The sequence below is a fragment of the Oncorhynchus kisutch genome, linkage group LG26 (assembly GCF_002021735.2).
Source record: "Oncorhynchus kisutch isolate 150728-3 linkage group LG26, Okis_V2, whole genome shotgun sequence".
Taxonomy (NCBI): domain Eukaryota; kingdom Metazoa; phylum Chordata; class Actinopteri; order Salmoniformes; family Salmonidae; genus Oncorhynchus; species Oncorhynchus kisutch.
The window spans coordinates 28,330,497-28,349,167 of record NC_034199.2 but is presented as its reverse complement, the minus strand read 5'-3'; the positions used below and the strand labels follow the sequence as shown (position 1 = coordinate 28,349,167).

At 45.1% G+C, this 18,671-nt stretch overlaps 1 protein-coding gene across 2 annotated transcripts in view; it reads right to left on the bottom strand.

The window, feature by feature from the left end:
• Positions 1–18,671, bottom strand: part of LOC109877800 (ephrin type-A receptor 6-like) — a 204,830-nt gene that overhangs the window by 77,699 nt on the left and 108,460 nt on the right. For both annotated transcript variants that reach the window (XM_031805585.1, XM_031805584.1), the window contains exon 6: positions 6,876–7,031. In XM_031805585.1, coding sequence (XP_031661445.1) covers positions 6,876–7,031 — 156 coding nt within the window. The remainder of the gene's footprint in view (positions 1–6,875; positions 7,032–18,671) is intronic.

Sequence of the window (18,671 nt, the reverse complement as noted above, 5' to 3'; positions counted from 1 at the left end):
ACCATGCCCAGAAACCTGCTCCTCTTATTCTCTGTCCCCAACGCTCTAGGCGACCAGTTTTGATAGCCTTTAGCCGCACCCTCATACTACTCCTTCTCTGTTCCGCGGGTGATGTGGAGGTAAACCCAGGCCCTGCATGTCCCCAGGCACCCTCATTTGTTGACTTCTGTGATCGAAAAAGCCTTGGTTTCATGCATGTCAACATCAGAAGCCTCCTCCCTAAGTTTGTTTTACTCACTGCTTTAGCACACTCTGCTAACCCTGATGTCCTTGCTGTGTCTGAATCCTGGCTCAGGAAGGCCACCAAAAATTCAGAGATTTCCATACCCAACTATAACATCTTCCGTCAAGATAGAACTGCCAAAGGGGGCGGAGTTGCAGTTTACTGCAGAGATAGCCTGCAAAGTAATGTCATACTTTCCAGGTCCATACCCAAACAGTTCGAACTACTAATTTTGAAAATTACTCTCTCCAGAAATAAGTCTCTCACGGTTGCCACCTGCTACCGACCCCCCTCAGCTCCCAGCTGTGCCCTGGACACCATTTGTGAATTGATCGCCCCCCATCTAGCTTCAGAGTTTGTTCTGTTAGGTGACCTAAACTGGGATATGCTTAACACCTCGCCAGTCCTACAATCTAAGCTAGATGCCCTCAATCTCACACAAATCATCAAGGAACCCACCAGGTACAACCCTAACTCTGTAAACAAGGGCACCCTCATTGACGTCATCCTGACCAACTGGCCCTCCAAATACACCTCCGCTGTCTTCAACCAGGATCTCAGCGATCACTGCCTCATTGCCTGTATCCGCTACGGAGCAGCAGTCAAACGACCACCCCTCATCACTGTCAAACGCTCCCTAAAACACTTCTGTGAGCAGGCCTTTCTAATCGACCTGGCCCGGGTATCCTGGAAGGACATTGACCTCATCCCGTCAGTTGAGGATGCCTGGTCATTCTTTAAAAGTAACTTCCTCACCATTTTAGATAAGCATGCTCCGTTCAAAAAATGCAGAACTAAGAACAGATACAGCCCTTGGTTCACCCCAGACCTGACTGCCCTCGACCAGCACAAAAACATCCTGTGGCGGACTGCAATAGCATCGAATAGTCCCCGTGATATGCAACTGTTCAGGGAAGTCCGGAACCAATACACGCAGTCAGTCAGGAAAGCTAAGGCCAGCTTCTTCAGGCAGAAGTTTGCATCCTGTAGCTCCAACTCCAAAAAGTTCTGGGACACCGTGAAGTCCATGGAGAACAAGAGCACCTCCTCCCAGCTGCCCACTGCACTGAGGCTAGGTAACACGGTCACCACTGATAAATCCATGATTATCGAAAACTTCAATAAGCATTTCTCAACGGCTGGCCATGCCTTCCGCCTGGCTACTTCAACCTCGGCCAACAGCTCCGCCCCCCCCGCAGCTCCTCGCCCAAGCCTCTCCAGGTTCTCCTTTAACCAAATCCAGATAGCAGATGTTCTGAAAGAGCTGCAAAACCTGGACCCGTACAAATCAGCTGGGCTTGACAATCTGGACCCTCTATTTCTGAAACTATCTGCCACCATTGTCGCAACCCCTATTACCAGCCTGTTCAACCTCTCTTTCATATCGTCTGAGATCCCCAAGGATTGGAAAGCTGCCGCAGTCATCCCCCTCTTCAAAGGGGGAGACACCCTGGACCCAAACTGTTACAGACCTATATCCATCCTGCCCTGCCTATCTAAGGTCTTCGAAAGCCAAGTCAACAAACAGGTCACTGACCATCTCGAATCCCACCGCACCTTCTCCGCTGTGCAATCTGGTTTCCGAGCCGGTCATGGGTGCACCTCAGCCACACTCAAGGTACTCAACGATATCATAACCGCCATCGATAAAAGACAGTACTGTGCAGCCGTCTTCATCGAACTTGCCAAGGCTTTCGACTCTGTCAATCACCATATTCTTATCGGCAGACTCAGGAGCCTCGGTTTTTCGGATGACTGCCTTGCCTGGTTCACCAATTACTTTGCAGACAGAGTTCAGTGCGTCAAATCGGAGGGCATGCTGTCTGGTCCTCTGGCAGTCTCTATGGGGGTGCCACAGGGTTCAATTCTCGGGCCGACTCTTTTCTCTGTGTATATCAATGATGTTGCTCTTGCTGCGGGCGATTCCCTGATCCACCTCTACGCAGACGACACCATTCTATATACCTTCGGCCCGTCTTTGGACACTGTGCTATCTAACCTCCAAACAAGCTTCAATGCCATACAACACTCCTTCCGTGGCCTCCAACTGCTCTTAAACGCTAGTAAAACCAAATGCATGCTTTTCAACCGGTCGCTGCCTGCACCCGCATGCCCGACTAGCATCACCACCCTGGATGGTTCCGACCTAGAATATGTGGACGTCTATAAGTACCTAGGTGTCTGGCTAGACTGCAAACTCTCCTTCCAGACTCATATCAAACATCTCCAATCGAAAATCAAATCAAGAGTCGGCTTTCTATTCCGAAACAAAGCCTCCTTCACTCACGCCGCCAAGGTTACCCTAGTAAAACTGACTATCCTACCGATCCTCGACTTCGGCGATGTCATCTACAAAATGGCTTCCAACACTCTACTCAGCAAACTGGATGCAGTCTATCACAGTGCCATCCGTTTCGTCACTAAAGCACCTTATACCACCCACCACTGCGACTTGTATGCTCTAGTCGGCTGGCCCTCGCTACATATTCGTCGCCAGACCCACTGGCTCCAGGTCATCTACAAGTCCATGCTAGGTAAAGCTCCGCCTTATCTCAGCTCACTGGTCACGATGGCAACACCCATCCGTAGCACGCGCTCCAGCAGGTGTATCTCACTGATCATCCCTAAAGCCAACACCTCATTTGGCCGCCTTTCGTTCCAGTACTCTGCTGCCTGTGACTGGAACGAATTGCAAAAATCGCTGAAGTTGGAGACTTTTATCTCCCTCACCAACTTCAAACATCAGCTATCTGAGCAGCTAACCGATCGCTGCAGCTGTACATAGTCTATTGGTATATAGCCCACCCTTTCTCACCTACCTCATCCCCATACTGTTTTTATTTATTTACTTTTCTGCTCTTTTGCACACCAATATCTCTATCTGTACATGACCATCTGATCATTCATCACTCCAGTGTTATTCTGCAAAATTGTAATTATTTGCCTACCTCCTCATGCCTTTTGCACACATTGTATATAGACTCCCCCTTTGGTTTCTACTGTGTTATTGACTTGTTAATTGTTTACTCCATGTGTAACTCTTTGTTGTCTGCTCACACTGCTATGCTTTATCTTGGCCAAGTCGCAGTTGCAAATGAGAACTTGTTCTCAACTAGCCTACCTGGTTAAATAAAGGTGTTCTCAACTAGCCTACCTGGTTAAATAAAGGTGAAATAAAAATAAAAAATAAAAACAGTAAGACATTGTTGGGAGAACAGATGGATGCAGTTCAAAGCATGATGAATATAATTCACCAGTACATTTCTTTGTAGTCCCAAAAAATATCAGGTTGTAAATCATAGCTGGCCTGATACATTGTTTGCTGCCTCCATTCGGGATGCCCTGTTTCAGTTTCAATGACTCAATATTTTGGACAAAAACGGCCGAATGTAACTAAGGCTGGGAATGTCAATATAATCAAACTAGAAAGGGCAATGATCACAAGTCAGTCATAATGTGGCTAGCGTAACTATTTATGTATCTATTCATTTAGGAAGCTAAAAACGTGGAGGTTAATGTTTGCTAGCTAGCTGCTGGGTTTTTTGGTTGCTACAGCTAGAGATGCAGGTGTAATTTGGTTAGCAAGCAATACATATTAATCGCTTTGCTAGCTAGCTAGCTTTATTGAACTTTAACGACTGCTATCCAGTTAGCATATCTTGTGCGATCGTAAATTCACTCTGGCTATCTAATCCAAATTCAGAGCACTCTCATCTAAGAGTGAAGGATAACTGATGAATTTACGAACACGCAACACCGCCGAATATGACCCCTGTCAATTGTTACCAGCAGCACAGTCTAGATAACATGCAAACAGCCTAACCAGCTCTGCTAGTGCGAATAAAATGGTAAGAATGAGGTGTTCTCTCATTTGTATCTAGAAGTAGCTAGGAAGCTAGCCAGCTTTAGACAGTTAGCTTGGGTGTTTGACTGCCATTGTGAGGAATGCTCAAATCAACCTTACTCCTCGGCCTGCGTCCAGTGCAAATAGTGTAGTGTGCTCTCAATTTACAAACAACCCAGAGTGCACTCTGACATACTGAAGGCAATTTACAAACACACCCTTAGTCGTCAATCAAATGTATTTGGCATTGATCAAATGTGCGGACAGGCAAGTTCCCATTCAGTTGTCAAAGCGTGGGACGAGCAGGCTACTACTCACCATTGTTTATCAGTGCAATTTCGCTGGCCAAGTAGCTGAAAAAGTTTGACTGTTTATCTAATGTTCCCTCATTAGATTTTAGCTCATCTCACTCTGACTAGCATTAGTTGTTGATCTTCCTGTTGTTGATGTGCATAACTGAGTGAGAGAAAGCCTTCCTTTTTATGGTTGTTTGATCAATAGGACTGTAAAGTTCCCAAACGTAAGAGGGTACATTTACATATTTGCAGAAATCCATTCATGTGTATTTTGGAGCTCTTGGTGAATGCGTTCCAATGGTCTAACGTATTACTGTTGCTCCTGCCTGTAAACACAGTCTAGTTCAAAGTGAATGATGACAGGTCTGTGTGGCAAATGGATTATCTGCATATAGGCCTACTGTAGCTCTGATTGGCTATGGTGCACCAGTCTGCATAGATTCCGGTCTTGGATAAGACAAGATGTTTTTATTCGGTTTTAATTACTGCAGTCTGTTAATTGTTCAAATCCACGCCCGCTTTCCCACTCTATACTGCTATAGAATTTTCACAAATACCTTACTCTACGTCATTTCCAAACATTCTATGAATTTATGAAACGTGAAAATGACCATTCTAAGTGCTCACTTGTCAGAAAACGTTGCCATGATCTTCCTGGGGGTGTATATGAACAGATTGTAATAATATTTCATGTTGCTAAAACGCTATCAGATCCACTTTAACAAGGCTAAAAAACAAAACCTTATATTATAACGCCATGTCTACTTTGATACCATTGTTCACTTTGACAAACATCTACTATCTACTACAGACAGCTTACCATCAAGGTGACTGCTTCTCCATTGTGTGTGAAGTTATTCTGGGAGAGGTATTGTGAGAGTAGGTGCATGCAGGTATTGAGTAGATGTGTGCAGGCATTGTATGTGTGTGCAGGTATTGTGTGTGTGTCTGTATTGTGCTGCACAGAGCAGTCTGCCAGCTGTCAGAGGGGCAGTGTTAAAAGGCCTGGGGGATTTAAACCCTCCAGTTCTGCCAAGCTTTCTGTCTGTCTGCACAATAGGCTGGAGCCCTCTCCTGCCTAACCCCACTCACAATCCCCCTCTCCTGTCCTCCTCCTACCTTCCTCTACCCTTCCCTGCTCCCAATCCCCCTCTCCTGTCCTCCTCCCTTCCCTGCTCCCAATCCCCCTCTCCTGTTCTCTTCGTACCTTCCTCTACCCTTCCCTGCTCCCAATCCCCCTCTCCTGTCCTCCTCCCTTCCCTGCTCCCAATCCCACTCTCCTGTTCTCTTCGTACCTTCCTCTACCCTTCCCTGCTCCCAATCCCCCTCTCCTGTCCTCCTCCCTTCCCTGCTCCCAATCCCACTCTCCTGTTCTCTTCGTACCTTCCTCTACCCTTCTCTGCTCCCAATCCCCCTCTCCTGTTCTCCTCCTACCTTCCTCTATCCTTCCCTGCTCCCAATCCCCCTCTCCTGTTCTCCTCCTACCTTCCTCTACCCTTCCCTGCTCCCAATCCCCCTCTCCTGTTCTCCTTCCTGCCCTTCTCTGCTCCCAATCCCCCTCTCCTGTTCTCCTCCCTTCCCTGCTCCCAATCCCCCTCTCCTGTTCTCTTCGTACCTTCCTCTACCCTTCCCTGCTCCCAATCCCACTCTCCTGTTCTCTTCGTACCTTCCTCTACCCTTCTCTGCTCCCAATCCCCCTCTCCTGTTCTCCTCCCTTCCCTGCTCCCAATCCCCCTCTCCTGTTCTCTTCGTACCTTCCTCTACCCTTCTCTGCTCCCAATCCCCCTCTCCTGTTCTCCTCCTACCTTCCTCTATCCTTCCCTGCTCCCAATCCCCCTCTCCTGTTCTCCTCCTACCTTCCTCTACCCTTCCCTGCTCCCAATCCCCCTCTCCTGTTCTCCTTCCTTCCCTTCTCTGCTCCCAATCCCCCTCTCCTGTTCTCCTCCCTTCCCTGCTCCCAATCCCCCTCTCCTGTTCTCTTCGTACCTTCCTCTACCCTTCTCTGCTCCCAATCCCCCTCTCCTGTTCTCCTCCTACCTTCCTCTATCCTTCCCCGCTCCCAATCCCCCTCTCCTGTTCTCCTCCTACCTTCCTCTACCCTTCCCTGCTCCCAATCCCCCTCTCCTGCCCTCCTCCTCCTCTTCTCCATCCCTCTTTCCTGCCCTCCTCCTCATCTGCTCTCTCTCATATAACACTATATGCCTGTACTGTACTCTCCAAGAGTATATAACACTATATGCCTGTACTGTACTCTCCAAGAGTATATAACACTATATGCCTGTACTGTACTCTCCAAGAGTATATAACACTATATGCATGTACTGTACTCTCCAAGAGTATATAACACTATATGCCTGTAGTGTACTCTCCAAGAGTATATAACACTATATGCCTGTAGTGTACTCTCCAAGAGTATATAACACTATATGCCTGTACTGTACTCTCCCTGAGTGTATTGACTGCTGCTGGGACAATTACGACATTGCCTGATTATTTGATTGATGATACTCACGTGTGCAGGCCATAGTGGGTGGGTCTCTCTCAGCTCTGTAGAAAGCCTTCTCACAGTTGCAGACAGCAGCCCCCTCTCCATAGCTGAAACTGTGAGGGGGACACTTGGAACACTTGATGTTCCCCGTAAATGCCTTGTAGAAGCCTGGTCGACACGCTGTGGAGAGAAAGAGGGATATATGCTATATATATGTATATGTCAGGATTACAGACAGATACATGGTCAGGATAAGACACAGAGATATGGTTATACTGTATATGTCAGGATAAGAAACAGAGATATGGTTATACTGTAGATGTCAGGATAAGAAACAGATATGGTTATACTGTAGATGTCAGGATAAGACACAGATATATGGTTATACTGTAGATGTCAGGATAAGACACAGATATGGTTATACTGTAGATGTCAGGATAAGAAACAGAGATATGGTTATACTGTAGATGTCAGGATAAGACACAGATATATGGTTATACTGTAGATGTCAGGATAAGTAACAGAGATATGGTTATACTGTAGATGTCAGGATAAGAAACAGAGATATGGTTATACTGTAGATGTCAGGATAAGACACAGATATATGGTTATACTGTAGATGTCAGGATAAGAAACAGAAATATGGTTATACTGTAGATGTCAGGATAACATACACAGATATATGGTTATACTGTAGATGTCAGGATAACAGACACAGATATATGGTTATACTGTAGATGTCAGGATAACAGACACAGATATGGTTATACTGTAGATGTCAGGATAACAGACAGAGATATGGTTATACTGTAGATGTCAGGATAACAGACACAGAGATATGGTTATACTGTAGATATCAGGATAAGAAACATATGGTTATACTGTAGATATCAGGATAAGAAACAGAGATATGGTTATACTGTATATGGCAGAATAACAGACACATATATATGGTTATACTGTAGATGTCAGGATAAGAAATAGAGATATTGGTTATACTGTATATGGCAGGATAACAGACACAGATATATGGTTATACTGTATATGGCAGGATACCAGACACAGATATGGTTATACTGTATATGGCAGGATACCAGACACAGAGATATGGTTATACTGTATATGGCAGGATAACAGACACAGATATATGGTTATACTGTATATGGCAGGATACCAGACACATAGATATGGTTATACTGTAGATGTCAGGATAACAGACACAGATATATGGTTATACTGTACAGTCATGGCCAAAAGTTGAGTGACACAAATATAAATTTTTACAAAATTTGCTGCTTCTGTGTCTTTAGATATTTTTGTCAGATGTTACAAAGGAATACTGAAGTATAATTACAAGCATTTCATAAGTTTCAAAGGCTTTTATTGACAATTACATGAAGTTGATACATAGAGTCAATATTTGCAGTGTTGACCCTTCTTTTTCAAGACCTCTGCATTTTGCCCTGGCATGCTGTCAATTAAATTCTGGGCCACATCCTGACTGATGGCAGCCCATTCTTGCATATTCAATGCTTGGAGTTTGTCAGAATTTGTGGGTTTTTGTTTGTCAACCAGCCTCTTGAGGATTGACCACAAGTTCTCAATGGGATTAAGGTCTGGGGAGTTTCCTGGTCATGGACCCAAAATATTGATGTTTTGTTCCCCGAGCCACTTAGTTATCACTTTTGCCTTATGGCAAGGTGCTCCATCATGCTGGAAAAGGCATTGTTCATCACCAAACTGTTCCTGGATGGTTGGGAGAAGTTGCTCTCGGAGGATGTGTTGGTACCATTCTTTATTCATGGCTGTGTTCTTAGGAAAAATTGTGAGTGAGCCCACTCCCTCGGCTGAGAAGCAACCCCACACATGAATGGTCTCAGGATGCTTTACTGTTGGCATGACACAGGACTGATGGTAGCCCTCACCTGGTCTTCTCTGGACAAGCTTTTTTTCGGATGCCCCAAAAAATCGGAATGGGAATTCAGAGAAAATGACTTTACCCCAGTCCTAAGCAGTCCAGTCCCTGTACCTTTTTCAGAATATCAGTCTGTCCCTGATGTTTTTCCTGCATAGAAGTGGCTTCTTAGCTGCCCTTCTTGACACCAGGCCATCCTACAAAAGTCTTCGCCTCACTGTCAGTGCAGATGCACTCACACCTGCCTGCTGCCATTCCTGAGCAAGCTCTGTACTGGTGGTGCCCCGATCCCGCAGCTGAATTAACTTTAGGAGATGGGCCTGGCACTTGCTGGACTTTCTTGGGCGCCCTGAAGTCTTCTTCATAACAATTGAACCACTCTCCTTGAAGTTCTTGATGATCCGATAAATGGTTGATTTAGGTGCAATCTTACTGGCAGCAATATCCTTACATGTGAAGCCGTTTTTGTACAAAGCAATGATGACGGCACGTGTTCCCTTGTAGGTAACAATGGCTGACAGAGGATGAACAATGATTCCAAGCACCACCCTCCTTTTGAAGCTTCCAGTCTGTTATTTGAAATCAATCAGCATGACAGAGTGATCTCCAGCCTTGTCCTTGTCAACACTCACACGTGTCAACGAGAGAATCACTGACATGTCAGCTGGTCCTTTTGTGGCAGGGCTGAAATGCAGTGGAAATGTTTTGGGGGGATTCAGTTCATTTGAATGGCAAAGAGGGACTTTGCAATTCATTGCAATTCCTCTGATCACTCTTCATAACATTCTGAAGTATATGCAAATTGCCATCATACAAACTGAGGCACCAAACTTTGTGAAAATGTATATTTGTGTCATTCTCAAAACCTTTGGCCACGACTGTATATGGCAGGATAATAGACACAGATATATGGTTATACTGTATATGGCAGGATAACAGACACAGATATATGGTTATACTGTATATGGCAGGATAACAGACAGCAATATGGTTATACTGTATATGGCAGGATAACAGACACAGCTATATGGTTATACTGTATAGGGCAGGATAACAGACACAGGGATATGGTTATACTGTATATGGCAGGATAACAGACACAGGGATATGGTTATACTGTTATGGCAGGATAACAGACAGCTATATGGTTATACTGTATATGGCAGGATAACAGACACAGCTATATGGTTATACTGTATAGGGCAGGATAACAGACACAGGGATATGGTTATACTGTATATGGCAGGATTACAGACACAGGGATATGGTTATACTGTTATGGCAGGATAACAGACAGCTATATGGTTATACTGTATATGGCAGGATAACAGACAGCTATATGGTTATACTGTATATGGCAGGATAACAGACACAGGGATATGGTTATACTGTATATGGCAGGACCATGCCCCAGGACTACCTGACATGATGACTCCTTGCTGTCCCCAGTCTACCTGGCCATGCTGCTGCTCCAGTTTCAACTTCCACCTGACTGTGCTGCTGCTCTAGTTTCAACTGTTCTGCCTTATTATTATTCGACCATGCTGGTCATTTATGAACATTGAACATCTTGACCATGTTCTGTTATAATCTCCACCCGGCACAGCCAGAAGAGGACTGGCCACCCCACATAGCCTGGTTCCTCTCTAGGTTTCTTCCTAGGTATTGGCCTTTCTAGGGAGTTTTTCCTAGCCACCGTGCTTCTCCACCTGCATTGCTTGCTGTTTGGGGTTTTAGGCTGGGTTTCTGTACAGCACTTTGAGATATCAGCTGATGTACGAAGGGCTATATAAATAAATTTGATTTGATAACAGACACAGATATGGTTATACTGTATATGGCAGGATAACAGGCACTGAAATATGTTTATACTGTATATGGCAGGATAACAGACACAGGGATATGGTTATACTGTATATGGCAGGATTACAGACACAGGGATATGGTTATACTGTTATGGCAGGATAACAGACAGCTATATGGTTATACTGTATATGGCAGGATAACAGACAGCTATATGGTTATACTGTATTTGGCAGGTAACAGACACAGAGATATGGTTATACCGTATATGGCAGGATAACAGACACAGATATAGCAAATTCACAAAAGAGAAAGAAAGATGACATCAAATCGCATCAAATTTGTTACACAGTCAATGGACAATGGCTTAGACAAGCAAACACAATCTGTTGACCTAATGAAATTAATGTCTACTGATTTATATCCAGAAATAAGAGGAAAATGAAGTACATTGAAAGCAGTAATGAGAAAAAAGCTCCCTCTATTCTCTCCCTTTCTTCTCCTACACTCTGTCCTCCCTCTCTCCCTGCAGTCCGATCCTAAAGCCTGTACGCCTCAGGGACAAATGGCCTTTCAAATCCCTCTCAGCCTTTAACCGATGGTACCACACACACACACACACACAATCCCCGGGTACGCAGTCAGAGGAGAATTCCACTTCTGGGGTTGTCAGAGTGCCCATCGATTTAACAAGGTAACACAGGCTGAGCCATCTGAGGGCTTCACCTTGAAGTACTGAAGGCCTTGATGTGTGTGTTTGTGTGCGTGCGCGTATGTGTGGATGGAGTCTTTCCATTTCTCCTTCTGATAAACTAACCTACAGGAGCCCTGAAACCACACCGACGCAGATCAAATGGGATTAATTAGGACATCACACACACACACACACACACACACACACACACACACACACACACACACACACACACACACACACACACACACACACACACACACACACACACACACACACACACACACACACACACACACACACACACACACACACAGCAGAAGCCCCTTCTACCAACACAGACATAGCTGCAGTATCAATATGATGAGTGACACCCCCTGCAGCGGACCAAGGTTGGCTGTGCCATTAACCTCTGATAGTACATGGCTTTATACATGGCCTTGATTCACACACTGTCACTCAGTTATTCCCCCAGCAGAACTGTTTTAAACTGTCAACTAATGACACTTCTGTCTGACCCTCAAACAGCTGAGGGAAGAGACACACACACACACACACACGCACGCATGCACATGCACACATAGGCCAAGGCCTCCTGCTAAAAATAAAACAACATTAACGACAACAACAAATGTACTAAAATCAGGCAGCCGGCTGCATTAGAATGAGCTCTCCAGAATTGAAAAGATTGCTAAATGCATAACATAGGTATTTGATTAACCACATAATGGGTAAATATTTGTACGAACATAAGATTCAACAACTGAGACATAAACTGAACAAGTTCCACAGACATGTGACTAACATAAATGGAATAATGTGTCCCTGAACAAAGGGGGGGGGTCAAAATCAAAAGTAACAATCAGTATCTGGTGTGGCCACCAGCTGCATTAAGTACCGCAGTGCATCTCCTCCTCATGGACTGCACAAGATTAGCCAGTTCTTGCTGTGAGATGTTACCCCACTTTTCCACCAAGGCGCTTGCAAGTTCACAGACATTTCTAGGGGGGAATGGCCCTAGACCTCACCCTACAGGTCCCAGACGTGCGCAATGGGATTGAGATCAGGGCTCTTCGCTGGCCATGGCTGAACACTGACATTCCTGTCTTGCAGGAAATCACGCACAGAAGGAGCAGAATGGCTGGTGGCATTGTCATGCTGGAGGGTAATGTCAGGATGAGCCTACAGGAAGGGTACCACATGAGGGAGGAGGATGTCTTCACTGTAACACACAGTGTTGAGATTGCCTGCAATGACAACAAGCTCAGTCCAATGATGCTTTGACACACCGCCCCAGACCATGACGGACCCTCCACCTCCAAATTAATCCCGACCATCACCCCTGGTGAGACAAAACCGCAACTCGCCAGTGAAGAGCACTTTTTACCAGCCCTGTCTGGTCCAGCGACGGTGGGTTTGTGCCCATAGTTGACGTTGTTGCCGGTGATGTCTGGTGAGGACCTGCCTTACAACAGGTCTACAAGCCCTCTCTCTGTCCAGCCACTCTCAGTCTATTGTGGACAGTCTGAACACTGATGGAGGGATTGTGCGTTCCTGGTGTAACTCGGGCAGTTGTTGTTGCCATGCTGTACCTGTCCCGCAGGTGTGATGTTCGGATGTACTGATCCTGTGCAGGTGTTGTTACACGTGGTCTGCCACTGTGAGGACGATTAGCTGTCTGTCCTGTCTCCCTGTAGCGCTGTCTTAGGCGTCTCACAATACGGACATTGCAATTTATTGCCCTGGCCACATCTGCAGTCCTCATTCCTCCTTGCATTATGCCTAAGGCACGTTCACGCAGATGAACAGGGATCCAACCAGGAAGTGGGAAATCTGAGGTTTGTAGTTTTTCAAAGCTTGGCCTACCGAATACACAGTGTCTATGGGGTTGAGTTGCACCTCCTAAGGCTTCCACTAGAAATCAACTGTCTTTAGAAACTTGTTTCAGGCTTCTGCTATAAAGGAGGGGGGAATGGGAGCTAAATGAGTCATGGGTCTGGCAGAGTGTCTCAGGCTCGTGACGCGCGGCCCCGACAGAGTTAGCTCTCGTTCCAGTGCTTTTCTTCAGACAATGGAATTCTCCGGTTGGAACCTTATTGATGATATATGTTAAAAACATCCTAAAGATTGATTCCATACATCGTTTGACTTGTTTCTACGACCTGTAACGGAACCTTTCGAGTTTTCATCTGGACGTAGTGCTCGCGCCTCATGAAGATGGATTACTGGGCTGAACACGCTAACAACAAGTGCCTATTTGGACATAAATGATGGACTTTATGGAACAAATCAGTCATTTATTGTCGAACTGGGATTCCTGGGAGTGCCTTCTGATGAAGATCATCAAAGGTAAGTGAATATTTATGGTGTTGTTTCTAACTTTGTTGATTCCAAAATGGCGGCAATTCCTCTGGCTGTTTTGGGTTCTGAGCACTGTTCTCAGATTATGCTTCTTTAAAAAAAAAAATCTGACACAGCGGTTGCATAAAACCTTTTACAATGAAGATCTGTGAAGTTATTTGGATTTTTACTAATTATCTTTGAAAGACAGGGTCCTGGAAAAGGGACGTTTCTTTTTTTTCTGAGTTTACAATACAAGACAGCTATCAACACAAAGTAATGACTGCTTTTGAAATGAAAGTTAACATGGATGAATCATGTGTGTTCCATCGTGGCAAGACTATTTCCTAGGCTCTGTTGTTGTTGTGGTAACACTGACTATATCAGACCAGAAAGTAACACAAAACCCTGCATCAGCCCTGACTCAGAGACAGACAGAGAAATAGAGAGATGGTGAAGGTAGAGAGCCAGAGTGTTCAAATGCATGTGTGTGTGTATGCATGCATGGTTTGTGTGTGCTGGACAGTATTGGGCAGAGAGTGGGGCGTTCTAAGTGAGGATCATACCCTAAAACGTGGGCCCAGGGGCTCGGCTGAATCTGGGCCTGCTTCCCAAGGTTAACGAGCTCTGGAAGTCATCCACCACAACCACCACACAACCAAGATAGACCTACAGAACCTCTGAGGCTGGGCCCTGGGCCCTGGATGAACTGACCGACCGGGTTCTCCACCCACTGGACCAGAACTGGCAAGAGCAGCATGACAGCTCTGGCATAGCCCAGAACAGATGTACAGCGAGTGTGTGTATATGTGTTTGTGGGAGTGTGACTATCTATATGTGTGTGTGTGTGTGTGTGTGTATATATGTGTTTGTGGGAGTGTGTCTGTCTATATGTGTTTGCGTGTGTGTGTGTGTGTGTGTGTGTGTGTGTGTGTGTGTGTGTGTGTGTGTGTGTGTGTGTGTGTGTGTGTGTTTGTGGGAGTATGTGTGTGTGTGTGTGTATATATGTGTTTGTGGGAGTGTGTCTGTCTATATGTGTTTGTGTGTGTGTGTGTGTGTGTATGTGTTTGTGGGAGTGTGTCTGTCTATATGTGTTTGTGTGTGTGTATGTGTTTGTGGGAGCGTGTCTGTCTATATGTGTTTGTGTGTGTGTATGTGTTTGTGGGAGCGTGTCTGTCTATATGTGTTTGTGGGTGTGTGTGTATCTTTGTGCTCTCAGCACGGTGGGCGAAGGATCTCTCGTGGACTTCTCGTGGCGGCGAAGAGCAGCGATTCCAAGGGGAGCACAATTCTGCAGCATTTACTAGCAGAACCACATCAACAAATGTTGCAGAATAGTTCAGCTCTTGAAATCATAGAAAGAGTGAAGCGATGCAGGCAGGGGATGAGCTATCACGGAGGTAGGATGTATCTGGATAGCATTGTGTGTGTGTGTGTGTGTGTGTGTGTGTGTGTGTGTGTGTGTGTGTGTGTGTGTGTGTGTGTGTGTGTGTGTAACGTGATAAGATTGACATATTGTGGAGCTGAGATGTGGTAGACTTGCATATGGAGAATGATCCTTTTCCACAAAAAGCAGTTATCTACTTTCCCTGATGGAAAAACTCTTCCTCCATATTGCTTTTCTCTGGGCAGAGGGAAAACAGGTCGTCTCACTATCTGTGTGTACCTGTGTGTACACATGCCATTCATAGTACTACTACACAACAGTGCCATCACATTCCCCATCCCACTCTACATAGATTATATTACTACTACACAACAGTACCATCACATTCCCCATCCCAATCTACATAGATTATATTACTACTACACAACAGTGCCATCACATTCCCCCATCCCACTCTACATAGATTATATTACTACTACACAACAGTGCCATCACATTCCCCATCCCACTCTACATAGATTATATTACTACTACACAACAGTACCATCACATTCCCCATCCCAATCTACATAGATTATATTACTACTACACAACAGTGCCATCACATTCCCCCATCCCACTCTACATAGATTATATTACTACTACACAACAGTGCCATCACATTCCCCATCCCACTCTACATAGATTATATTACTACTACACAACAGTACCATCACATTCCCCATCCCAATCTACATAGATTATATTACTACTACACAACAGTACCCTCACATTCCCCATCCCACTCTACATAGATTATATTACTACTACACAACAGTACCATCACATTCCCCATCCCAATCTACATAGATTATATTACTACTACACAACAGTACCATCACATTCCCCATCCCACTCTACATAGATTATATTACTACTACACAACAGTACCATCACATTCCCCATCCCACTCTACATAGATTATATTACTACTACACAACAGTACCATCACATTAGCACATTTCCAACAAGTCAGTTCGTCAAATTTCTGCACAGCACAAGAACATCGGGAGCTTCATGAAATGGGCTTCCATGACAAAGCAGCCGCATGCAAGCCTAAGATCACCAGGCTCAATGCCAAGCGCCGCCATTGGAGTGATGAATCATGCTTCACCAGCTGGCAGTCCGATGGACTAATCTGGGTTTGGCGGATACCAGGTGAACTCTGCGTACCTGAATGCTTAGTGCCAACTGTAACATTTGGTGGAGGAGGAATAGTGGTCTGGGTCTGTTTCATGGTTTGGGCTAGGCCCCTTAATGAAGGGAAGGGAAGTCTTCACGCTATCTTTCCAACATCTAGTGGAAAGCCTTCCCAGAAGAGTGGAGGCTGTTATTATAGCAAAAGGGGGACCAACTCCATATTAATGCCCATGACCTTGGAATGAGATGTTTGATGAGCAGGTGTCCACATACTTTTACTTTTCATGTAGTGCATTATTATATTGATTATATAGTGTCATTTTCCACATGTTGGCCATAGAAGGGCCAAGAAGAGTTATCCATTTAAATTACGGTCTTAACATTACAATAACAAAACAACTCACATGCTTTCCCTAGATACAGTACATGTACGGTTACCCATCCATTCCTGTTCGATCTGTGAAAGGCAGGGAACAAGAGCAGAGGGCAGAGGGGATTAGGAAACATCTCTCCAAGAATGAGATGCGACTTTGACTCATCTGCCTTGGGCTTTTTCTGTAATTCCGACCCATTTTTAGGGTATTGAAGAGAAGACGCCAGCGTTACAGAGGCAAGAGAGGAGTGTCCTGGCAAGATTAAGGTGAAGGGAAAACAGGACACCACTTCCCTCCATTCTATTGGCCAATAATCACTTTCAGTCACTTGATAATAAGATTGATGACCTCCAGGACTCTCGTAACTGCAATATTCTCTGCTTTTCTGAAACATCGCTTTCGGATAAGATACCCCCATGGTTATCCAACTCGTTGGATTCTCCATTCACTGAGCGAACAGGAAAGTTGCGTCAGGGAAAGCGAGAGGGGTAGAGGTTTGCCTCTTCATCAACAACAAATGGTGTGCTGACTCGAGCGCAGTGGAAATATCAACCCTTTGTTCACCTGTGTTGGAATACCTGATGGTCAAATCCCGACCCTTCTACCTCACAAGGGAGTTTTCAGCTGTTGTATATTCCACCTCAGGACAATAGAAATAACAAGCTGGCAGTTAAAAGACTGTAAGAGGCTATAAACAAGCCAGAAAACTTGCACCCGGAGGCTGCTTTCCTTGTTGCCGGCGAATTTCATTCAGCATCATTAAGACAACTGATGCCTAACTCCCATCAACACGTCACCAATATTACTCTGAGAGCAGTGCCAGAGAGCAGAATAACTGATGCATTTACGAACGCTCAACACCCATTGAATATGGCCGATGTCAGTAAATGTTAGCAAAAAAGCTGAATTCAATTGTTGCCAGCAGCACAGTTGCAGTCACCAACACTCTGGATAACATAGAAACATCCAAACCAGCTCTGCTGGGGAGAGTAAAATGGTCAGAGTGAGGTGTTCTCTCATTTGTGTCTGGAAGTAGCTAACAACCTCCTGTACTCCCTGTTCACCCACGACTGCAGCCAGGCACGACTCCAACACACAATCATCAAGTTTGCTGACGACATACCGGTGGTAGGCCTGATCACCAACAACTATGAGGCAGTCTGCAGGGAGGAGGTCAGTGACCAGACAGTGTGGTGCCGGGACAACAACCTCTCCCTCAACTTCAGTAAGACCAAGGAGCTGATGGTAGACTACAGGAAACGGTGTGGTGAGTTCGCCACCATCGACGTGGCTGCAGTGGAGCGGGTTGAGAGCTTCAAGTTCCTCTGTATCCACATCACTAAGGACTTAAAATGGTCCACACACACGCAGTCGTGAAGAAACCATTGACGGTTCCTTCTGCACACACACACTCAATTAATTTGCTCACACACACACATTTAACATGCACACACATTTATACTGACTCTACACACACACACACACACACACACACATACAATTATCATATACTCTGTTGCTACTCTGTTTATCATATATCATGATGCCTCGTCAACTTACCCCTATATATATACATATACACCTGTATCACTCCAGCACCTTGTAAATATGCTATTGGAACTGCACAGCCTCTTTTTTTAAAAATGTTTATTTCTATCTTATGTAATTGTTAGTACTACATTGATATTGATTACTGCATTGTTGGGTTTGGAGCTTGCAAGAAAGGTATTTCACTGTACTTGTGCACATAACATTAACACTTGAAACTTCAGCCATGGGATGTGTTCTATCCTGTGAGAGATTACAAACATCCTCTCTAGCTACACCCGAGTTACTCACCATCTTAGTGGTGTTATATAGCTCTGCTGAGACAGCAGAGTCTATCTCTCAGATACCATAGAAAAATGATATCATAGATCCTCAGATCTTCATTAAGATAGCAGAAGGGTTAATTTGTGTTACAGTGAGTGAGAGACGTCAGCTGCGATTACATGAGGCCGAGTCCTCTCCTCTCTTCTCTCTCTCCCCCTCTCCCCCCTCCTCACATGCCTCTGCTCTCTGTCTGTTGTGTTTACATCTTGACATTTGAGAGATCTCTCTCTGAGCCGTGTTTCTCCCCCGTGCCTCC